The 24796-nt window shown below is 42.9% G+C and overlaps 1 protein-coding gene across 1 annotated transcript in view; it reads left to right on the top strand.

Annotated features, from left to right (window-relative positions):
• The window catches only part of LOC140740315 (unconventional myosin-Vb-like), a 189383-nt gene that overhangs the window by 95643 nt on the left and 68944 nt on the right, over positions 1–24796 (top strand). The window contains exons 17-24 of the mRNA XM_073069469.1: positions 2664–2789; positions 3668–3751; positions 14616–14747; positions 18011–18108; positions 20671–20757; positions 21542–21650; positions 23237–23448; positions 24263–24419. Of these exons, the coding sequence (XP_072925570.1) occupies positions 2664–2789; positions 3668–3751; positions 14616–14747; positions 18011–18108; positions 20671–20757; positions 21542–21650; positions 23237–23448; positions 24263–24419 (1005 nt within the window). The remainder of the gene's footprint in view (positions 1–2663; positions 2790–3667; positions 3752–14615; positions 14748–18010; positions 18109–20670; positions 20758–21541; positions 21651–23236; positions 23449–24262; positions 24420–24796) is intronic.

The raw sequence follows: 24796 nt of genomic DNA, 5'->3' as shown, positions 1-24796 counted from the left end.
GATGACAGGGGACCTGTGCAGGAGGAAAAGCTGGCGCGCTGGGGTAGTTCCACTCTCTTGACCTCACAAGTCAGAGTCCATGGTATCAACAAGTGTCTCAAACTAGAGTCTGATGTTTGTTGGGTGATACCTGTTCCTGAACTTGGTGCGGGACAAACTGTTAAGTAATAATAAATGTACAAACAATATGGAGAACATACGTTGTAAAGTCCTTGAAAGTGAGTCCGTAGGTTGTGGATTCTGTTCCGTGTTGAGGTGAGTGAAATTATCCACACCGGTTCATGAGCCTTGTGGTTGTATGGTGACAACTGTCCCTGAACCTGGTGTTCAAGTCCAGACACATACAATACAACAATGTAAGAATGTTTAAACTTTACCCAGGCTGAATCTGCAGTGAAGGTGAGTGTATTAAACTTTACCCCGGCTGAAACTGCAGTGAAGGTGAATTGTACTAAACTTTACCCCGGCTGAATCTGCAGTGAAGGTGAATGTACTAAACTTTACTCCGGCTGAATCTGCAGTGAAGGTGAATGTACTAAACTTTACCCCGGCTGAATCTGCAGTGAAGGTGAATGTATTAAACTTTACCCAGGCTGAATCTGCAGTGAAGGTGAGTGTATTAAACTTTACCCCGGCTGAAACTGCAGTGAAGGTGAATTGTACTAAACTTTACCCCGGCTGAATCTGCAGTGAAGGTGAATGTACTAAACTTTACTCCGGCTGAATCTGCAGTGAAGGTGAATGTACTAAACTTTACCCCGGCTGAATCTGCAGTGAAGGTGAATGTATTAAACTTTACCCCGGCTGAATCTGCAGTGAAGGTGAATTGTACTAAACTTTACCCCGGCTGAATCTGCAGTGAAGGTGAATGTACTAAACTTTACCCCGGCTGAATCTGCAGTGAAGGTGAATGTACTAAACTTTACCCCGGCTGAATCTGCAGTGAAGGTGAATTGTACTAAACTTTACCCCGGCTGAATCTGCAGTGAAGGTGAATGTACTAAACTTTACCCCGGCTGAATCTGCAGTGAAGGTGAATGTACTAAACTTTACCCCGGCTGAATCTGCAGTGAAGGTGAATGTACTAAACTTTACCCCAGCTGAATCTGCAGTGAAGGTGAATGTACTAATGCTGCAAGTGGACTTGATAGCTGATAGCTTCCTTCCGAGGAGCTGTATTTCTCACTGTTCTGAACCAGAAGCTGAAGATAGCAATGTGCAGCGTTACCACTTCTGTCTCTGGCTTACACAAGCTAATTGGAATGAACTGATTGCCAGCTTAGTGAGTTGTAAAAAATGTAATCCTTTATGTATTGGAAATAAAATGCAGTAATGACATTTATACAGAAAAGGGCCATCATGAAAGATCCCACCCACCCTGCTCGTGGACTGTCTGTCCCACTCCCATCAGGGAGGAGGCTACGTAGCATCCACATCAGGACCACCAGACTCAAAAATAGTTACTTTCCCCAAACAGTGAGGCTGATCAACACCTCCACCCACTAACCCACCTACCACACCCCCAACCACCACTACCTTATCATTTCCTGTGAGTCACCTGATCTACAGATGCCTTATGGATATACAATCAGTCTATGTATATAAACTATGTTGTGTACTTATATTTATTGTTTTTTTTGTGATGCATTAAATCTGGAGTAACAATTATTAAGTCCCCTTTATAGTTGCCGGTTTAAGTGTTGAGGTGTGTGTGTGTGTGTGTGTGTGTGTGTGTGTGTGTGTGTGTGTGTGTGTGTGTGTGTGTGTGTGTGTGTGTGTGTGTGTGTGTGTGTGTGTGTGTGTGTGTGTGTGTGTGTGTGTGTGTGTGTGTGTGTGTGTGTGTGTGTGTGTGTGTGTGTGTGTGTGTGTGTGTGTGTGTGTGTGTGTGTGTGTGTGTGTGTGTGTGTGTGTGTGTGTGTGTGTGTGTGGTCAGTGATAAAGTTAAACTTTTAACAAGTTAAGCTTTTAACTGGAGGAAGGTGTTGGAGTGTTGGGTCCCATGCTGCAAGAGTTGGTTGCCTGTGGACTCATTTTTGGAGGACTCTGTGGTTCATTTTGCTTGTTTCTGGATTCTGGTTACATTTTATTTGCTACTTTGTGCAATTTTTGATTGGGGTGTGCTTCGGTGCAAACTAGTTCCGTGGGCTGGAGTCAGTAAAGCACACAGCACTGAACTGAACTGAAACTAGACCAATTTGAGGAATCTGCGGTGATGTTTAATATTCTGTGAGTTATTTGTTTGCGTTTTGCTGTTTGTGTGATTTGTTCGTTTTTTCACACATTGGGTGTTTGGTGTCTTTGGCTTCCATGGTGATTTGGTTTCATGGCTGTCTGTGGGAGGACTCATCTCAGAGTTGTATCCTGCTTATATACTTTGATAATAAAGCTACTTTGAATATTTAAACAAGAACCAGTGTCCTGTTGTAACTAGCAAGCAGTGGTCGGTTTGAAGTTGGATGCATGGCTTTGCAAAGCGAAGTGACGAGGAGATTTGAAACATTTACCTCTGTCTTGTCTTTTTTGATGCTGACTGGTTTGCGGAGTGTTTCCAGCATTGTCTGGTCTTTCACGGATTGACCAAGCAGGACGCTGTGACCTCTCTCGAGTTACTGATAGCTCTTCAGTTCGTAATTAATGGTCTAACACTTGTGTTTAATTTGAAGATGCCTAGAGGAACGGATGAGAAGTGGGCCCAGAAGCTCTTTGATCGGCATCAGTATGCAAGTCGCTACTTCCAGAAACCCAGGATGTCAAATTCTGCTTTCATCGTTCATCATTTTGCTGATAATGTATGTCATTAATTTTTAAATTCCACCTCTGAACTTAAATTAATCGTGACAAAAAACCTAAATAAATGCAATCAACACAGGTTGCAAATGTGAAAGTTCACATTTTCTGGGCTTCTGAGATGAGAGAATTCAAAGAATCCTGAATGTTCTAAATTTAATTTTAATAAAACTGGTATGACTAAACATTACAAATTAAATATTGACATCTCTTGTTTTCATTGGACTTAGGACTTACACGGATTATTACACAGATAATTTTTATTTTAGAGAGAGAGTGCAGAATAAACCCTTCAGGCCATGCTGCCCAGCATCCCACCAATTTAACACTGGCCTAATCACAGGATAATTTTACCATGGTCAGTTAACCTATTAACTGGTATGTCCTTCAACAATGGGAGGAAACCTATGTTGAGTGTACAAACTCCTTACAGACTGTGCCAGAATTGAACTCAGAACTCCGACACCCTAAGCTGTTACAGCGCCATGCTAACCACCATGACATCACACATCTATTTCTGCTTTGAGAACGTATTGTTGTTTTGAGTATTACACAGTTAGTCGTTACATTTTGCAAATTCAGTGTGATGATACATTTAAAATAGATTCTATTGCCTGCAGTCTTAAACTGTTGCTTCAGATTTAGAACATGGGTCAGCACCCACATCATGGGCTGAAGGGTCTGTAGTGATCTTTGAACCTGCTAAGATCAATCTCATCCTTTCATCCTACATAGCCCTGCATTTTTCACTCAACAGAGCGTTTGTATTAGCAGCAGGTACCATTTTATCAGCTTGCTTAAATTCAGGAGCTATACCATTTGAAATTATTGTCTGCTAGATTTAGCCATTGTAATCTCTAAAATATTGTTTTGGTTTTAGGTGTTGTATCAATGTGAAGGATTTTTGGAGAAAAATAGAGATACAGTATATGAAGAACCGATTAACATTTTGAAAGCAAGCAAGGTAAGTTCTCATTTAACTTTGTGGTTTAAGTGTGTGTTGACTCAAGTCCGTCATCCCTACTGAGGTATAGGCTAATAACAACTGCATGCCAGAGTCCCCTGTCCTGGGCCAGTCTTTCAGTCCTTCAAAGTGCAGCCCATCAAAGATCCTTCCTCTCCCAGGGATGAGGACTTTGGAACTTCAGCTGGTGTTTCTGTAGCTCTGGATTTTTGCGGGATGGGGTTGTTAGTCCCATGCCCAACCTTCCTCCTTTCAGGCTGTTCCTTTATGCATCTGAGATTAAAACACCAAACACAAGTGTTGGACCATCAATTATTAACAGCGGAGTTCTGAGCAACTTGAGAGAGATCACAATGTATTGCTAGGTCAATCCATGAAAGACCGGATCATGGTGGAAACTCTCAGCAAGTCAGTCAACATCAAAGGACAGAAACAGGTGATGTTTCAAGTTGCATTTTGGAGGAAAGTTCTTTCATTTGGTGGTATACACGTATACGGGTGAATAACAATGAACTTGAATAACTGCCATCCAGCCTCTGTTCCTTTGCACTTTTCACCCCGTCTCCAGGTTGTGTATAGGTAACAGTGCTGGAAGGCATTTTCTGTTTGTCACATTGCATCCAACAATCCATCAAGCTGGTAATAAAAAAGCTTGTTCCACCAAATACCAAAGTTGTGGCTCTAGTCTTTCCCTTTGTAATTACAGTAAACCCCAGTGAATCTGAGCCTAGTGGACTGCAACTTGATGTAATATTGAGGAAATCTGAGGGTGGAGGGGAGGAAGTTGTTTCTGAACCATTGAGTGTGTGTCTTCAGGGTCCTTCACCATCCCTATGGTGGCAATGAGAAGAGAGGGTGCCCTGGTTGAAGAGGGTCCTTAATGATGGACTCTGCCTTTCTTGAGACATCACCTGGTGATGTCCTCTGGTGGGGAAGCTAGTGCCCATGATGGAGCTGACTGAGTTTAAAACTTTCTGCAGCTTTTTCCGATCCTGTGTAGTGACACCTCTGTAGCAGATGGTGATGCAATCATCTCTCCGTGGTCATGAAACAGCGCGCCTAGGTGTACATCACAGTGAATGTGAGCAGTCTGGACTGCACGTTTTCTGTAATATTGAGGGATTAGCTGGTAGCAATACTCCAATATTTGTCTGAAACTGGTTGGAATTCATTTAATTCCTGGATTTCACTAAATTTGAGCAAAACCTCTTTTAATTAGCAAAAGATTTGCATGTTCATTTTAGGCTGGCATTTCACAATAATACATAATCCTCTAATCTAGTATCCTGAGGCATCATCTGAATTTGAATGTTTAGTGCAACACAAGCTAAATGCTGGAGGAACTCAGCAGATCAGGCAGCATCTATGGAAATGAACAAACTATTGACATTTCAGGCAGAGATCTTTCATCAAGACTGGAAAGGAAGGGGAAGATGCCAGAATAAGAAGGTGGGGGAGAGGGAAGGAGGACAAGCCAAGAAGGTGATGGGTGAAGCCAGGTGGATGGGGGTGGGGGGGGGTGGATGAAGTGTAGGATCTGTGAGGTAATAGGTGGAAAAAATAAAGGGCTGGAGAAGAAGGGAGCTAATAGGAGAGGAGAGTGAATCCAGGGAGAAGGGCAAGGAGGACATGGGGGGTGGAGGTGAGGAGAAGAGGCAAGAGGCCAGAGTGGAGAACTGAAGAAGAGGGGAGGGGAAAAATCTCCAGAATGGATGTTTGGTGACTGATACTTTTATAGCCCCTTCATATTCTGGCTGAGTTTATTTGTGTAGGAGTCTACAATCATAGAGAAGTCCAGCTGACTAGACAGGCCCTTTGTCCCATCTAGTCAATGCCAAAAGCCAGTTAAACTGGCTACTCCCATTGATCTGCACCGGGACCATAGTCCTCCATATCCCTACCATCCATGTAGCTATCCAAACTTCTCTTAAACTTTGAAATTGAGCTCACATTCACCCCTAGTGTTGGCAGCTCATCCACAACCTCACGGCCCACTGAGTGAAGATGGTTCCCCTAATGTTCTGCTTAAACTTCTCACCTTTCACCTTTAACCCATGACCTCTGGTAGTCCCAACCCACCCTCCGGAAAAAGCCTGCTTGCATTTACCCTGTCTATACCCCTCATAATTTCATATACCTCTATCAAATCTCTCTATCTTCTATGTTCTAAAGAATACAGTTCTAACCTATTTAATTTTCCCTTGTCACTCGGGTCCTCCAGACCCAGAAACATCTTTGTAAATTTTCTCTGCACTCTTTCAACCTTGCTTACATCTTTCCTGTAGGTAGGTGACCAAAACTACACACAATATTCCAAACTAGGCCTCACCAACGTCTTGTGCAACTTCAACATCTCATCTCCTGTACTCAGTACATTGATTTCTGAAGGCCAATGTGCCAAAAGCTTTCATTATGATCCTATCTAACTGTGACACCACCTTCAATGACTTGTATGCTGTATTCCCAGATCCCTTTTGTTCTACCACACTCCTCGGTGCCCTCCATAATTCACTGGCTAGGCACAGGAGTACGTTCAGCCAGAGACTCATTCCACCGAGATGCAACACTGAGCGTCATAGGAAGTCATTCCTGCCTGTGGCCATCAAACTTTACAACTCCTCCCTCGGAGTGTCAGACACCCTGAGCCAATAGGCTGGTCCTGGACTTATTTCCACGGAATAATTTACTTATTATTATTTAATTATTTATGGTTTTATATTGCTATATTTCTACACTATTCTTGGTTGGTGCGACTGTAACAAAACCCAGTTTTCCTCGGGATCAATAAAGTATGTCTGTCTGTCTGTCTACTGTTCACAGTGTAAGACCTACCCTGGTTGGACCCAACAAAGAGCAAAAACTTGCAGTTGTCTGCATTAAATTCCATCTTCCATTTTTTGGCCCATTTTTCTAGCTGATGCAAATCCCTCTGCAAGCCGTGATAGCCTTCCTCACGTCCACTACACCCCCAATGTTGGTGTCATCCACAAATTTGCTGATCCAATTAACCACATTATCATCCAGATCATTGATATAGATGTGAAGCACCAAAGGACCTAGCACAGATCTCTGTGGCACACCACTTGTCACAGGCCTCCAGTCAGAGGTGCAACCATCTACTACCACCCTCTGGCTTCTCCCACAAAGATGATATCTAATCCAATTTACTACCTTGTCCTGTATGCCAAGCAACTGAAGCTTCTTGACCAGCCTCCCACGTGGACCTTGTCAATGCCTTTCTAAAGTCCATGTAGACACCATCCACTACCTTGCCTTCATCCACTTTCCTAGTAACTTCCTCAAACTCCGTAAGATTGGTTAGACGTGACTTACCATGCTGAGCCATGCTGACTATCCTTAATCAGTCCATGTATAACCAAATATTCATAAATGTGGTCTGTTAGAATACATTCCCACAACTGACTGTTGGACTCACTGGCCTATAATTTCCTGGTTTCCATTTGAAGCCTTTTTTAAACAGTGGAACAACATTGGCTATTCTCTGATCCTCTGGTACCTCTTCTGTTGCTAAGGATGTTTTAAATATCTCTGCCAGAGCCCCAGCACTTTCTGCTCTTGCCTCTGATGGGGTCAGAGGGAACACCATGTCAGGCCCTAGGGATTTATCCACCCTGATTTGCCTCAGGGTAGCAAACACCACTTACTCTGTAAGAGGCACAGGGTGAATGAAGTTGATGCCACTTTACTTTTGCCTCCACCCTTCGGGTATTCCAGAGGACCAATTTTGTCCCTAGTAATCCCTTTAGACAATAGGTGCAGAAGTAGACCATTCAGCCCTTCGAGCCTTTCCTCTTGTGTTTGAAAACAATTGAACTTCCATTGAAGGATTTGTTTAAAAAAAACAGTTGGAAAATCGAAGGTTGAGATCGTTACTCCTGCATGTCCCTTGTTTTCAAAAAAATCTGAGTATAATTGAAGGCATTTTATACAGTCAAGGCTCATTTGCCTTGCTGGCTGAGATGTTATGTAATTCCCATCCCTAGTTACCTGGTGGTAGTTAGCTGCCTTTTTAAACTGCTGCATCTTCAAAAAGCGATGCTTCAAAAAGGCAGCATCCATCGTTAAGGACCCCCATAACCCAGGACATGCCTTCTTCTCGTTGCTACCATCAAGGAAGAGGTACAGGAGCCTAAAGGCACACACTCAATGTTTTAGGAAATGCTGCTTCTCCACCGCCATTGGGGCACCGTGGTTCTGTAGCAATCAGCATGGTGCCGTTGCAGCTCGGAATTCATTTCCGATGCCGTCTGTGAATGTGTATGCTTCCTTGGTGGCTCCAGTATCTTGTATGTTCTCCCTGTAAACGTCAATTTCCTCAGTGGCCTCGCTTTCCTCCCACGTTCCAAAGACATACCGGTTAATTGGGTACATTGTTTTCTGACTTGTTTGATCATTTGTGGCCTACGGTGCTGGCAATCATAGCCTCTCTATTAATGACCACAATTGTCCTTGGTTACTTTTTCTACCGAACTGGTTTGCCATTGTCTTCTGAACAGTGTCTTTACAAGACGGGTGACCCCAGCCATTATCAATGCTCTTCAGAAATTGTCTGGTGTCAGATGTCGCATAACCAGGACTTGTGATATGCACCAGCTGCTCAGACGATCATCCACCACCTGCTCCCACGGCTTCATGTGACTCTGATCGGGGAAGGGGAGGGTGGTTCTGCAGGAGCTACACCTTGTCCAAGGGTGACCTGCAGGCTAGTGGAGGCAAGGAGCGCCTTGCACCTCCTTTGGTAGAGACGCATCTCCACCCCACTGCCTGTGATTAGGCTAGGGTTAAACTGTGTGTGGTGGGTGGCACGACTTGTTAGGCTGGAAGGGTTTGTTCCGTGCTGCATCTCTAAATGAATATCTGAATGGTCGTGAACACCACCTTGCTATTTTGCTCTCACTACTACATTTTTAAAAATGTAGTAACTTAGTTTTTTTAACTGTCCTGTACTGCTGCCGAAGAACAGAAATTTTCACAATGTGTCTGTGTTAATAAACCTGATTCTGACCAGTTTATTATTCAGATAATAAACGAGAATTGTGTTTCTTATCAGAGTCTTGGATTCTGTAGGTATCAGATCTTTCAGGTGTGGGTACTCCCCCAGTGCTTTTAGGAGAGTGTAGGGTGATTTGATTGTACTTCCAATCTGCTGCGGTTGCATTTTCAAAAACGTGTCATTCCAGTTCGCTTTCCACTGTAATTACCATTATAATTAAGCTGCATTTGCTTTCTATGTGCTAGCGTTCACAACTCAGTAACCACAAGACATGTTCCCGTTCCATTCTGCAGCTGTAATGCGTTCCTCCTCTTCCCCTGCCTGTGAAACATACTGTGTGCCCATCTCTTCTATCGTAGGCTGGACACCTTGTGAACATTGCACAAATGATTCCTCCCTTTTTATGATGCAGCCCATCTCTGGCTCTGGTCTGCTCGTAGTTGCAAAGGGTTTTCCAAGTGCTCTGAGCTTCTAGCAAGCTCCACTTGCTGTATGATTAGATCAAAATAAATTCATGATCAAAGTACATACGAGTCTTTTATTGTTGTTATACACGTATTACTTTTACCGTTTGCAAATTTAGTTGTTTTCCTGCACACTGGGTGTTTGACGGTGTTCTATTCAATGGGTTCTGTTGGGTTTCTTTGTTTTGTGACTGTCTGTAAGGAGACAAATCTCAGGTTGTATATAGTATGCATACATAGAAATCTACAGCACATTACAGGCCCTTCGGCCCACAATATTGTGCCGACCATGTAACCTACTCTAGAGACTGCCTAGAATTTCCCCAGTGCATAGTCCTCTATTTTTCTAAGTTCCATGTACCTATCTAAGAGTCTCTTAAAAGACCCTACTATATCCGCTTCCACCATTGGCAGTGCATTCCACGCACCCACTGCACTCTGTATGGGACAAACCTACCCTGACAGCCCCTCAGTACCCATTTCCAAGCACCTTAAAACTATGCCCCCACGTGTTAGCCATTTCAGCCTGGGGAGAAGCCTCTGTCTATCCACATGATCAATGCCTCTCACCATCTTGTACACCTCTCTCAGTTCACCTCTCATCCTCCGTCACTCCAAGGAGAAAAGGCCAAGTTCACTCAACCTGTTCTAGTAAGGTATGCCCTCCAATCCAGGAAACATCGTTGTAGATCTCCTCTGAACTCTCTCTGTAGTATCCACATCCTTCCTGTAGTCAGATAACTAGAACTGAACGCAGTACTCCAAGTGGGGTCTGACCAAGGTCTTGTATAGCTGTAATATATGTTAATAATGTACTTGGTTCTGTGAATGTCTACAAGAAAATGAATCGCAAACTAGTATATAGTGATGAAGTTCAAAGAAATATTATAGAATCAATGAAAAACTGCGTATAAACAGAATTTCAAACAACCAATAGCTCTAAAAGGAGGCAAATCGTGCAAATAATAGAAAAAGTAAATAAATAATCCTGAGAGCATGGGTTGTAAAGGGTCCTTGAAAATGAGTGTGTAGGTTGTAAAATCAGCTCAGTGCTGAGGTGAATGAAGTTATCCACACCGGTTCAGGAGCCTGATGATTGAAGGGTAGTAATTGTTCCTGAACCTGCTGGCATAGGACTTGAGGCTACGGAACCTCCTGCCCAGTGGTAGCAGTGAGAAGAGAGTGCATGTATCTATATGCTTAGGTTAGTACTGATAACCGTGCAACCCCATTTAGTGTCATTATCCAAGTCTGTATTCTGCCAACCTAGCATAATTTAGCTCAAATGAAATTGTGGTTTGAAATTCTCCCCAGACCCCTTTTGTTCTAATATTTTAGCAGGGTTTTGGCCAGTTGATTTTTAGATTTGATAATCGATGTTACCGATTATGTTTCAACCTGTAGTCAAGCTAGTGTACAAAACTGTTTTTTTTAAGTTCAACAGCTCTGGATGCAACTTGCTCAAACCTAAAACTTATTTTTTTCTCTCTTTGCCAATCCTGATGAAACGATGCAGAAGGTAATTTGTTCTTTGTATGACCACTCTCCTCACTTTTACTAACAGGATCTATGTATTGGTTGAGATTGTTGCCCAATTACTTTCACTGTACCTTTGATTCCTAGTAACTGGAATGTAATTTATTCCTGTACTATCAAAGCCCTTGATTTCCTAAGCTTTAGATTCTATGGACATTTAGCAACTCTGCTTTGCCATTTGCAGTTTGGACAATCTTGTTTCAAAACTGACTGTTAGTTTGTCCAAAGGAGGTTCATGAAAATGATCCCGGAAATGAAAGGTTTAACGTACAAGGAGCGCTGATTGCTCTGAGCCTGTATTTTCTGGGGTTTAAAAGAATGGGGGGGGGGGGGCAGGAGAATCTCATTAAATCCTACCAAATATTGAAAGGCCTAGATAGTGGATGTGGAAAGGATGTTTCCAGAGGTGGGGGATTCTAGGACTAGAGGGACAGCCTCAGAATGGAGGGGTATCCATTTAGAACAGAGACGAGGAGGAATTTCTTTAGCCAGAAGGTGGTGAATCTGTGGAATTCATTACCATAGACAGCTGTGGAGGTGAAAATCGTTTGGTATACTTAAATCAGAGGTTGTTGGATCTTTGATTAGTAAAGGCATCAAAGGTTATGGGGAGGAGGCAGAAGAATAGGGTTGAGAGGGACAATAAAGCAGCCCTGATCAATGATGGAAGAGACTCGATGGGCTGAATGGCTTAATTGTGCTTCTATGTCTTATGAATACGTTGCACTGCAACACAATGTTGCCTGTTTCTCTCTTCACAGCTTTAAGATTAGTTAACGTTCTTGTTGTGGCCATGCTTTGTAAGAATTTGCTCAAGCCTAAAGCTTTTATGTGATGTAGAGCTCATTGGGAACTTGTTTAATATCACATTTGTTTAATGAAATAATTGGGTTGCTTGCTGTTAAGAATAGTTTTAACTTTGACCATGTTCACATAAGCACATAGTTTTTCTCCAGCCTGGGATGGTAAACTGCGCATTTGGGAATTTTGTTCTAACACTATCTAATGTATTTCACCATTTTTCCTGCATGGAAGGGTTGTCGGATTTGGGTGTAATGGGGGGAGGGGGGTGGGGGGAAGAGTTTCAACTTTGTCTTTTCTTTCCTGCACACTAATCTTGATAATTTTAGAAAAAACTTGTGTAAGTATCGGCTTGCCATGGGTTCCACATCCATGATGAACATTTAAAAACCAATCAAGCTTGAAATCAGGACATCTATGCTAATTTCTTGCCCTTTTCCCTATCAAATGTTTTATTTTGCTGTTTTGTGTAAACTTCATTTTAATTTGTTCTGTTCTCTCCTGCTCCACATCATTGTTGGTCAGTCTGACAGTGAGCCTACTGCAGGGATGTGGCAGGAATAAACACTGATTCTGCAGATGCTGGGAATCCAGAGCAACACCCACACAAAATGCTGGAGGAACTCAGCAGGTCAGGCAGCATCCATGGAGATGAATCTACAGTCGACGTTTCAGGCAGAGACCCTTTATCAGGACTGGAAAGGAAGGGGCAAAATGCCAGAATGAAAAGGTGGGGGGGGGGGAAGGAAGAAGGACAAGTTAGAAGGTGATAGGTGAAGCCAGGTGGGTAGGAAAGGTCAAGGCTAGAGAAGGAATGTGCTAAGAGAGAAGAGTGGACCATAGGAGAAAGGGAAGGAGGAAGGGACTGAGAGGGAGGTGATGGGCAGGTGAGATGATGCAAGAGGTCAGAGTGGGGAATAGAGGAGTGGAGGGCAAGGGAATTTTTTTTTAATATATATAACCAGAAGGAGAAATCAACATTCATGCCATCAGGTTGGAGGCTACCCAGATAGAATATAAGATGTTGCTCCTCCACCCTGAGGGTGGCTCATCTTGGAGACCATGGACTGGAATGTTGGCCATCGGGAAGTTCTGCTCTGTCTGTCAAAAGTGGAACCCTACCATCATCTACAGTATAGGAATAATCATCTCCTTCAAGCAGAAAACTCGCCTGGGTGATTTGTGAGATAGTTCATGGGTGTTCGGGGAAGTAGAGGAAGAGAAGTTTACCAGGTGTTAACCATGTTTGAGCGAGTAGGAGATGTAGATAGGGATTGAAACTAGCAAATACTCCGGATATTGAATACTGGAAGTGATCGTTGATATGAATTTTAAATTCTGGACTATGGGTATGGGAGATTGTCAAGCTCATCCAGATACTGGGCAAATATGTTTGGGATAGGATGCTTTCAGGGAGCTGAAATTGGTAATAAAACTGGACGGCAAACTGTGGCAATGTCTGAGGTTGAGATGGTCTAAGATCCTGCTGATAGAGATGTGAAGCTTGGTCTCATGATGGGAGATGGAGGTTTTGCATCACTGACTTCTGTTCTCTCCATTAACTGGGAGGGAAACGGGAGAAAGTTGCTTTTGGGGTTGAGCTGAAGTAAGCTCTTGGTGCTTGGTACATGACTAGCCAACAGAGACTTGGTCTTGATGACTTTTGGAAGGGACCCCAGTTATGGATGTTGCTCAAGGCCATAATGCTTGGGATAAGTAATTGCAGAATGTAACTGTTAGAATATCAATATGAATACTTAAAGAGTAAATTCTCACTCCTGTCTATAAGGAGTTTGTCGTTTTCCCAAACACGGGAGATTCTGCAGATGCTTGAAATCTAAAGCAACACGTGCAAAATGCTCGGAGCTTTGCAGGTCAGGCAGCATCTATGGAAAAGAGTAAGCAGTCGATGTTTCAGGCCGAGGCCCTTCATCAGTCCTGAAGAAAGTTAAAAGTTCAAAATAAAATTTCTTATCAGATTACATACATGTCACCACATACGATCCTGAGATTCTCTTTCTGCAGACATACCTGGCAAATCTATAAAACAGTAACAGTAAACAGGATCAATAGATGACAAACTGTAGAAATGTAAATATAAGCAAATAGCAATAAACAACAAGCATGAAGTAACAAGATAGAGTTCTTACAGTGAGACCATTGGTTGTGGGAACACCAGAAGTGGAATAAGTATAGTTATCTCCTTTTGTTCAAGAGCTGACGGCTGATTACTGTTCTTGAACTGGTAGTGTGAGTTGTGAGGCTCCTGTACCTTCTACCTGAAGAGAGCTTGGCCGGGATGGTGAGCGTCCTTGATAGGTGCTACTTTTCTATGGCAATGCTTAATGTAGATGTTCTCAATGGTTGAGAGGGTTTCACCTGTGAATTACTGGGCCATTCCACTACCTTTTGAAAGGTCTCAAGCTGAAATGTTGACAGTTTATTCTTTCCCATAGATGCTGCCTGACCTGCTGAGTTCCTCCAGCCGTGTGTGTGTGTGTGTGTATATCTCTGTGTCTCCCCAGTTGCTGTGTGGATGATCCGGTTTCCTCCCACATTCCACAGACGTACGGGTTGGACATTGAATTGGTCACATGATTGTAATAAGGAAGTGCGGGTTCATTGGGCTGGAAGGGCCTGGTCACATGATTATAATTGGGAAATGAGGGTTCTTTGGGCTGGACGGGCTGGTCATGTGATTATAATTGGGAAATGAAGGTTCATTGGGGCGAAAGCGCCTGATCCTGCGTTGAATCTCTTTTTAAAGTTATTGTATAGAGGTAGAGTGAAGAATCTTGTGGGTCTTGGTAATTTGAGTTTGGTTGTAATAGCATTGGAACCAGTTTTAATGGGGAAAGGTCTCATTACTTTTGACATTTAGACAATGTTGTAGCGATGAGTAGTGGAATGCCTTCCACAGGGCTGTCTGAGATCTGAATTCGAAGTGGGGTTTCAGTCCAATCTCTCAAACACTGTTGCACGCTGGACAGAATCTGTGTTTTCTTGAAATAATATCTTACCGTTAACCTTCTTTCATCCTGTTACTTAGTCACCATTGATTGCTGAACTGCTCCGTGAGGAAGGTGTTTCTTCAGGGCATCACATCTCCAACATCACGCTAAGGTCTCTGAGAAAAGCTTCACCTACAATGAGTGAGCACAAGAAAACCGTGAGCTATCAGGTACTTTGTTATTTTTACAAACGTTGTATAGCTTCAGTGCTGCTGCCTCAACTGCCTAGTTACACTCACTGGCCCCTTTAATAGGTAGAGGAGAGTAACTCATCAAGTGGCCACCAGAGAAGAACCTGGTCTGATCTGCTGCTGCTGTAGCCCATGAACTTCAGGTTTCAACACGTGCATTCAGAGATGCTCTTCTGCACACCACACAGATATTTGAGTCACTGTCGCCTTCCTGTCATCTGGCCATTCTCCTGACCTCTCTCATTAACAAGGTATTTTCACCCACAGAACAGCCGCTCACTGGGGATTCAAGCAACACGCACAAAATGCTGGTGGAACGCAGCAGGCCAGGCAGCATCTATTGGAAGAAGTACAGTCGACATTTCGGGCCGAGACCCTTCATCAGGGCTGAAGGATCTCGGCCTGAAACGTCGACTGTACTTCTTCCTATAGATGCTGCCTGGCCTGCTGCGTTCCACCAGCATTTTGTGTGTGTTGCTTGAATTTCTAGCATCTGCAAATTACCTCATGCTCACTGGGGATATTTCTTTTCTCTCCCCATTCTCTCTAAACTCTAGAGACTGTTGTGTGTGAAAATCCCAGGACACCAGCAGTTTCTGAGATACTGAAACCACCCTGTCTGACACCAACAATCATTCCACAGTCAAAGTCACTTAGATCACATTTCTTACCCATTCTGATGTTTGGTCTGAACAACAACTGAACCTCTTGACCTTGTCTGCACGCTTTTATGCATTGAGTTGCAGCCACACGATTGGCTGATTGGATATTTCCATTAATGAGCAGGTATACAAGTGCACCTAATCAAGTGGCCACTAAGTATATGACATTCTTGTGTTTTTCAAGAACCAAAGTGACCCAAAATTTTTCCATCACCAAGGATTGTTTGAGTGTAACCATTGTGATGTCTTCCAACAGTGGGATAAAACTGGAAGCACAAAATGATGCTTTAGTCAATGTTTTTAGTTTGGATTTTACCATGATATGTATGATAGTGCTAACTTAAGCATCACGAAGTATATGGCCAGTGAAGCTTAAAGTGTAATGCCCATGTGAATTCTTGCATTATCACACTACCTCACTATCTTCTTGCACTGCTTAATTTTCTGAATAAATGCCTGTATTTATTGCAGTTTAGTTTTTAAATTGTACATTGCAATGTACTGCTGTTGCAAAACAACAGATTTTGCAACCTACGCTAGTAATGGTAAACCTGATTCTGATGATTTCTCCTTGCACTAGAAGTCTTGCCCAAATTTTATTGCAGAAACATTAAATCATTGCTACATTGTTCAGATTCTGATTAATTCTTCACATGTACAGCAAAATGTGTCATTTGCATTAACAACCCACTCTCAACGATGTGCTGGGAGGCAGCCAGCCAGTGTCACTATGCATTCTGGCACCAACATCGCATACCCACAATACCCGGCAGAACAACGCAAGCAGCAAGAATGACAAGACGGAAACAAGCCCTTTTACCACCCACCCATTCACTCTCTCATGCAGACAGGCCTCCAACTCCGGATCAGGCTGCCTCTGGGCCTCGAGTGCTTGGCCCTGGACTTTCGAGCTTCTGTTCTCCAGTCCCTGGCCCAGACTTGCAAATGTCAGGCCTCTGGCTACTGGGCAAGCCGGCCCAGGGGTTTCGACTTTTGGGCTTCTCACCTCCTCCTCTATCATCCATGTGCCTATTTAAGATTTTCTAATGTCCCTAATGTATCTGCCTCTACCACCACCCCTGTCAGGGCGTTCCCTGCACCCACCACTGTGGAAAGCAAAACTTAAAATCATGTCCTCTTGTAAATTGGTCATTTCCACCCTGGGATAAAGTCTCCAGCTATCCACTCAATCTATGCCTCATCATCTTGTAACCTCTATCAAGTCACCTCTCATTCTCCTTTGCTCCAAAGAGAAAAACGCTAGCTCACTCACCCTATCTTCATAAGACATGCACATCCAACCAAGGCACCATTCTGGTAAATCTCTTCTGCACCCTCTCTAAAGCTTCCATGTCTTTCCTATAATGAGGCGACCAGAACTGAACACAATATTCCAAGTGAGACCTAACCAGTTTTTCAGAGCTGTAACATTACCCTGTGGCTCTTGAACTCAATCCCCTGACCATACACCTTAACAATCCTCTCAACTTGCACGGTAACTTTGAGGGATCTATGGATGTGGACCTCAGTTCTTCTCGCATGCTAAGAATCTGGCCTTTAATCCTGTATTCACTTTAGCTGCTGAAACGTCCGTAAGTGAACTACAGGTCTGCCACTTGCTCACATTTTGCATCACTAAGATCTGAAACTAGTGGTGGACCCCAGCATCAGCTGGGGTGTAATATTGGCGTGCTGCCGTTCAGATCTGAAGCAGAGTAAGATTGGAGAAACATTACCCTTATGGGACTTCGAGGTTTCTGAGCTAAGAAGCAAAAAGGGTGGGGGGGGGGGGGGGGGTGAGCGTTTAATGTATTTCTATGGTCCAATTTTAATAATTCTTGAATCTTAGTAGTTTGATAATATAATAGTATTTAAACATTTTAATCCCAATGGAGGGTGAAGGCCCAGAGAAGGCCTGCCCTAAGATCTGGAGGACTATCTATTGTGTGTTAGTGGGTGGGAGGGAAGGGGCTTTTGTTCTGTTGCTTCATTGCTGTTGTTCTGCTGAATATTGTGGGCATGCTATGTTTGCGCTGATATTTACGAGCTGCACCCAGCACGTCCTCAGAACGCGCAAAATGCTGGAGAAACTCAGCAGGTTAGGCAGCATCTCTGAAGAGGAATAAAGAACCAATGTTTCAGGCTGAGACCCTTCGGTGGGACTGGAAAGGAGGGGAAGAAGGTGGGGGTGGGGGTGTGTGGAAGGAGGATCATATAGAAGGTGAAAGGTGGAACCAGGTGTGGGAGAGAGGGGTGATGAAGTGAGAAGCTGGAAGGTGATGGGTGGAAAAGCTGAAGAAGGAATCTGATGGGAGAGAGGGGACCATGGTTTTAATCCTTGCCATGTGTTGGCTGTTAATGCAAAGGAGTCTTTTAGTTTGTGTAAAAGCTTTGTTCCTCTTGGGACTGCTGTTGGAGGAATTGAACAATATATTTTGTCAATGAGGAGCCATGTCAATGTTTTTTGCTGTGAAAACTCTTTAATTAAGAATGAGTAATATTTAATAGTTAGCATTGAGGACATTGAAGATTAATGCATCTTTTATGCATTACCTAATGACTGATGTATTTTTTTTGTAGTTTCGAGCTTCACTCCGTCTGCTTATGGAAACTTTAAATTCTACAACCCCTCATTATGTTCGCTGCTTGAAACCAAATGATACAAAACAATCTTTCTTGTAAGTAAACTTGATTTGGCTGCTTTAAATGTCAATTAATATAAATGTTTGTAATATCTTCCAAAATGGTGCACAATTCCAAAGCACTAGAGAATCAAATGAGCAATTTATAATAAGAATAATTAATTTATAAACAAGAGGAAAATACGCAGATGCTGAAAATCCGAGCAACACACACGAAATGCTGGAGGAACTTGCCAGCCCAGGCAGCATCTGTGGAAAAAGTACAGTCGACGTTTCAGGCCGAATGTCCTGGCGAAGGGTTTCGCCCTGAGAAGTTGACTGTACTGTTTTCTATAGATGCTGCCTGACCTGCTGAGTTCCTCCGGCACTTTGTGATTAATTTATAAAGCATTTTTTATCACATTGTGTCTATGAAAAGCTCTTTACAACGGGATAAAGTGCAAATATGCAAATAAAAAATTAACATGAAAATAAAAGACAAAAAGATGTTAGTTAAAAGCCAGGTTAAATAAATAGTTTATGATCTGGTGTTTAAAAGTGTCAACTGAGTCTGCAACCCTTGTAAGTTTTGGGTATTGAATTCCAAAGTTTAGGAGTGTAGTTCAGAAAAGCTGACCTGCCAATTATCTTTAGATGGGGATTGTTTAAAGTTAAGAGACTGGTGGAAGAAGATTTGAGAGGTCGAGCAGGATTATAAAACAAAAACAATTGTCACAAGAAGGATTATAATACTTCAATGCTTTAAATAGAAACAGGGGAAGGAGTTGTACAGCAGGGAAATGGGCTGTTTGGCCCAACTTACCTGCGCCAAAAGAGCAGTTCATTATTTATTGAGATAGTGCGGAACAGGCACTTTGAACCACGCCTTCCAGCAATCCCCTCAATTTATTCATAACCTGATCACGGGACAATTTACAGTGACCAATTAACCTACCAACCAGTACGCCTTTGGACTCTGGGAGGAAACCAGAGCACTTGGAGGAAACTCACATGGTCACAGGGAGAATGTACAAACTTCTTACAGGCAGTGGTGGGAATTGAACCAGGGTCGCTGGTACTGAAAAGCGTTGTGCTAACTACTACCCTACTCTGTTTCTATGTGCTAACAGAACATGGAACAGTACAGGCCCTTTAGCCCACAAATTTGTGCCTACCCTTTAACATACTCACAGATCAATCTTACCCTTCCCGTATATTTTCCTTTCATTTATGTGCCTGTCTATGAGTTTCTGAAATGTGCCTAATGTGTCTGCATTTACCACCACCCCCAGCAGGGCATTCCACACAAACACTACTATGCTTATAAAAGAATAATTACCTGTGTCAAAGGTCAACTGAAGGGCTAGCCAATCAGGATTGAGGCCAGCGAACAGGGTCCTGTATAAGTGTGAGCACTCCCAGAGAGAAACTGGGAAGGGGTGGGGAAGTCTCGGGCTGTCCTCGATCTATGCCTCTTCTCATCTTGTACACCTCTATCAAGTCACCTCTCATCCTCCTTTACTCCAAAGGGAGAGGCCGTAGCCCTCGGAGCCAGATGGCAAATGGGTGATCATTCCTTGTTCCATTGTAAGCAGGGCCAACTGCTACCGACGTTGACCAGTAGGAGGCAGAGATGAGTTCATCAAGTTCCAAGGTTTGAAAAGAGCTGCTGTGTGATGAACACACAAAATGGTGGAGGAACTTAGAAGGTTTGGTGGATCTGTGGAGGGAAATGAGCAGTCGATATATCAGGCAGGGACCCTTTATGAGGTGGCATGGTAGCAAGATGCTTCACAGTACCAGCAGCCCAGGTTCTATTTCCGCTGCTGTCTGTGAGGAGTTTGTGTGTTCTGTCCATAACTGCGTGAGTTTCCTCTGGGTGCTCTGGTTTCCTCCAGCAGTCCAGAGATGTACCGATTGGTAGGTTAATTGATCATTGTAAATTGTCCCGTGATTAGGCTAGGGTTAAATCGGGGGATTGCTGGGCAGTGTGACTCAAAAGGATCTAATTCGGTGCTATATCTAAATAAATAAGTTTTAAAAATGGGTCTGGAAGGAAAGGAAGCAAGCTGGGATAAGGCAGGGGAGGGGAAGGAGTAGGAACTGGCAGATAAAACGTGAGATACACCTTCATGGTAGAGTCTTGAGTGAGCCATGGCTGAAGAATTGGAGGGCAGCAGAGATCACAGAGAGGGAGGAGTGAGAGAAGATCTCACTGAACTCTCATCGAAGAGAGGATTTTTAGAGTGGCACGGTAGTGTAATGGCTAGGGTAACATGATTACAGAACCAGCGACCCGGGTTTGATTCTGCTACTGTCTGTGAGGAGTTTGCACGTTCATCCGCTGACTGGGTTTCCTCTGGATCCTCTGCTTTCCTCACACAGTCCAGAGACGTTCAGGTTAGTAGCTTAATTGGTGGATGGGCTGGAAGGTCTGTTGGTGGACTGAATCTCTAAATAAACAGTAAATTTAAACTTCAAGGAATCTCTTGTGTTTGATTTACTGCAGAATGCAATGTAAAATAGATCTTAAAGCTGTTGTCAAATTTCACTAGTACCTAAATTATTCTCTCCATTTGTTAGTGGCGACTGATCTCCATGTTACTGAACATTTTCTAGGTTTAATGCAAAGAGAATGGTCCAACAGTTACGAGCTTGTGGTGTTCTTGAGACAGTCCGACTCAGTGCTGCCGGATATCCCTCAAGGTCTGTACTTGCCCTCTGAGGTTTGAGTGACTGAACTTTAATGCCCTTGAGAGTGTTTCTTTATCTGGCTTCTTCTTGCAGAAACGTGGCTTCAGGAAAACATCCCTGCACCATCAATCTGCAGGCCATGACACAGCTGTTCCCTCTACGCTGTGCAGCCATGCAATAACTCCTTCGCACACCTAGCCTTTGTTGCCACACAGCTAGAAAAAGTTCGCGAAACGTGAAAGATTTTCTTTTATGTACTGTATTAATTATACCCTTCAATTAATAAATAAAATCAAACGTATGTGATGGTTCAAATTTTATTTAAGAACTTACAGTATACATATCTCAAAGACATTTAAAATGCAGTGCAGTTTTCAGGCCATGTATTTAAAAAAAAACACACAAAAAGTTCCTGTTCAGAGCAGCAATTGGTCCAGCCAGCTGTTTTTAAAAATAATAATAGTCAGAGGGAACATTGTACAACCCTTGGGGACTTGGGTTATATTATTATTTTTATATCATTGTTTTTTGTGGTAACTTTTTCTGCTATGTAATTGTGTGTGCTGTGTGTGACTGTTGGTACAATGTTTTTGCACCTTGGTCCTGGAGGAACACTGTTGTTACCCTGGAGAAGCACTTGGTTGAAATGACATTTAAGCTTTATCATGGACACATGAACTTGTACAGAGGCACCTTTATTTACTTGATTCGCCGAGGGCTGAGTACATGGACATCTGCTCTGATTCTGTGCTACAACTGCGCTATGAATGCTAACCCTTCACTTTCTTTTACTCAGATGGACGTACACAGATTTTTTTTGCCGCTATACAGTTTTGATGAGAAAAGATGACATTCATGAGGACAAGAAGCAGACTTGTAAAAATGTGCTAGAAAATCTAATCAAGGTAAGAAAACAACTTGTGGGAAATTATGAATCTTTCAAAGGGCACTGTTACTATGGGGACCATTGATTTTTTTTTACAAATTTAACTTGCACTTCTCCCAGCCTTTTAAAAAAAACACTTAAATGGTGATGTGCACTTTATGCTCATGAGCGTGTGATATTTAACAAATTCTTCACCTTTGAAATGGGTATTAACGATTCTTCTGCCGCTCTTAATGACTGCACCTTGGTCATAACTCTAAAGTGCATCCAATCCTGACTTCTCTGGAAAAAGTAATAACATTTAAGTAATTAAGGAAAAGATGTTTTGTATGTCCATTCACACTCTCAGTATTCTTCTTTTCACTCACCACAGCGGTATAATGTTTTAATATTAGAAAAGCAGTTCAGTGAATTTACTGATTTTTGGCAAGAATTTTTATTTTGTTCATGTCTTTAATTCTCACCCCCTTGGAAGGATCAATATTTTAAACCTGTGCAATGTAGAATTATTAGTTTGAATGTTTAGAGTGTTTGCTATGATTTATTTACCTGGGTGCTGTGTAGCATGTAATGAACAGCGCAGGTAAACAGTAAACAATTCACGGTCCTTGTGACAAGACCTTGACGGAGTTGGGGATTCATTAGTCATATCCCTCTTACAAAATGGCCACCACAGTAATGTAGCGGTTAGCACAACACTATTACATCCTGGGGCGTCGGAGTTCAGAGTTCAATTCTGGTTGCCTTTTCCTCCCTGTGTGTCTGTGGATTTCCTCCGGGTGCTCCGTTTTGTTCCCACAGCCCAAAGACCACCTGTTAGTAGGTTAATTGGTCATTGTAAATTGTCCCATGATTATGCTAGGGTTAAATTGGGGCTTGGTGGGTGGCACAGCTCGAAAGACCAGAGGGGCCTGGTTAATAAATAACATGGACAACTGACCAGTAACAATGGGTTTTGACCACATTCTGTGCTATGGTCTCAGAACTAGTTGGTGTTCCACTCACCGGCCCTGGGCCAGTACCAACTGGATACACGAGGTCACAGAGTTCTAGAGCGTCATTCTGTCTCTGAGATAGAGAACGGGGTGACTCAAGCCATCTATTAGACTCTGTCCCAGGAAGGAAAATGTTCCAGTTTTTAACATTTGCAACCCCTAAAGAATGCTGTATATTTCAATAAGATTGCTTTTCCTCCTAAACTCCATTGAGAAGGGACATAACCTTTTAGGTGATCCCTCTATACCTGCATCATCAAGTGAACCTTCTGAGAACAGCATTAATATTAAAATTGCAAGCAGGAATATGACAGTACTTCCCAAATCCAGGCACCAATCATGTCGGCAAATAAAAAATATATACACAGTTTATATGCAAGGAGAAACAGGATTTCTAGTTTCTAATGAGTGATGTCTGGAAATGTGATTTGCAAAACCAAGGACTGGAAAGATCTTTGGTTGTAACTTATCATCCTCTAGAATTTGAATCGTTGAGGTGTCTAAAAATTGCCATTTGCACTTGCAAATCTTATTTCAGTTTTTGTGATTTTTATAGTATTTGTACAAAGTGCTTCAATAATTCCTCCAAACAATACTTTGCCATTGGCAGGATGGGAGCAAATATCAATTTGGAAAGAGCAAGATATTCTTTTCTGCGGGACAAGTAGCCTACCTGGAAAAGCTCCGTGTTAGCCGGTTGCGCGCCGCCTGCATAATGGTGCAGAAGGTGATGAGAGGTTGGCTTCAAAGAAAACAATATCTGCAAATGTACAAAGCCACTATCATAATTCAGAAATATACAAGGGGATTTCTGGCTAAGAGGTAAGTGGGGATGGGTCAGTCCATGGTAGCATTAATTGTGTTTGGGAATGGAGTTCTGGTCAGTTTAGAGTGCGTGAGCCAGGTTCACGGTGAATTTCAAAGGAACCTGGCAAATACCACCAGAGCCATTAAGATTCCCAAGTGGTCAGTAGATTATTGGAATTTTGCTGTTAGTTTTTCAAAGTTGTAATGCGAGTCTGCTCTAAGGACTTACCATATACAGCACCCTCAATTGTCTTTATTTTCAGTGTTCAAACCAGGTGCGTGAATAGAAGACAGAAATTTTCTTGTTCCAGTGTACAAACCAAGTGCATGAATAGAGACAGAAATGTTTTTGTTTCTATAGATATTCCACTGAGAACATGCCTGTACTGTTTTCTTTTGCCTGATTAGAGCATGCTTTCATTGAATTGAATGCAGGTACAGTATCTTCTTAAGCCCGTCACCCCTACTGGGGCATAGACTACCAGCTCACCAGAGTCCTCTGTCCTGGGCCGACAGAAAGTTGATTGTCGAGGTGACAGTGGAAGCCAGAGCCAAAGACGCAGGCCAAGATCTTCCCTCTCCCAGGAATGAGGTCTTTGGAGCTTCTGTTGGTGTTTATATCGCTAGTTCCATCCCCAGACCTCCACCCTTTTCAGCCGGGCCCCACCGTCTGTGGTGGAGTTGGTACAGTCTGCGTGATCCAAGTCATATTTAAGACCATTCGCCTGGCAGCGTGATTGCAAACGTGACCAAGACCTTGAATACATTTCCCACTGTTATACATGTTGACCTGAATTAAAGACCACCAAGTAATCTTACTTTTGTTTAGATTTGTGGAGCATTCTCGACGGACGAGGGCGGCGATCATGATACAGAAGCAGTACAGAATGCTGACTGTGCGGAGGGTGTACGTACTCACCCGCAAAGCAGTGATCACAATTCAAGCTCGGCTTAAAGGCATGGCTGCAAGGCGGATGTATTACAAGGTGAGTTTTTTTAAGATTGTTTTGTTAAGGAAGAATTAGCTCAATTTTAAAATGTTTTATCTGCTTTCTGATGAGCACCTGATGAGTTCCGCTAGTTCTGCTGACTGGATCTACACTCAGTGCACGTTCGTGGTCTTCTGCTGCTGTGGCCCATCCTCTTCAAGGTTCAACCTGTTCTGTGTCAGAGATGTTCTTCTGCCACCACAGTTTCAACGCATGGTTGTTTGTGTTACTGTCAGCTTGGATTAGTCTGGCCATTCGCTTTCGACCTCATTAACGAGGTGTTTTCGCCCACAGAGCTGCAGCTCACTGGGTTTTTTTTGTTTATCGCACCGTTCTCTAAACTCTAGAGACTTGTGGGTGAAAATCCCAGGAGA

This window comes from Hemitrygon akajei, chromosome 16, assembly GCF_048418815.1.
Source record: "Hemitrygon akajei chromosome 16, sHemAka1.3, whole genome shotgun sequence".
Taxonomy (NCBI): Eukaryota; Metazoa; Chordata; class Chondrichthyes; order Myliobatiformes; family Dasyatidae; genus Hemitrygon; species Hemitrygon akajei.
Note: the sequence above shows the minus strand (reverse complement) of the source record. Positions and strands in the feature narration are given on the sequence as shown.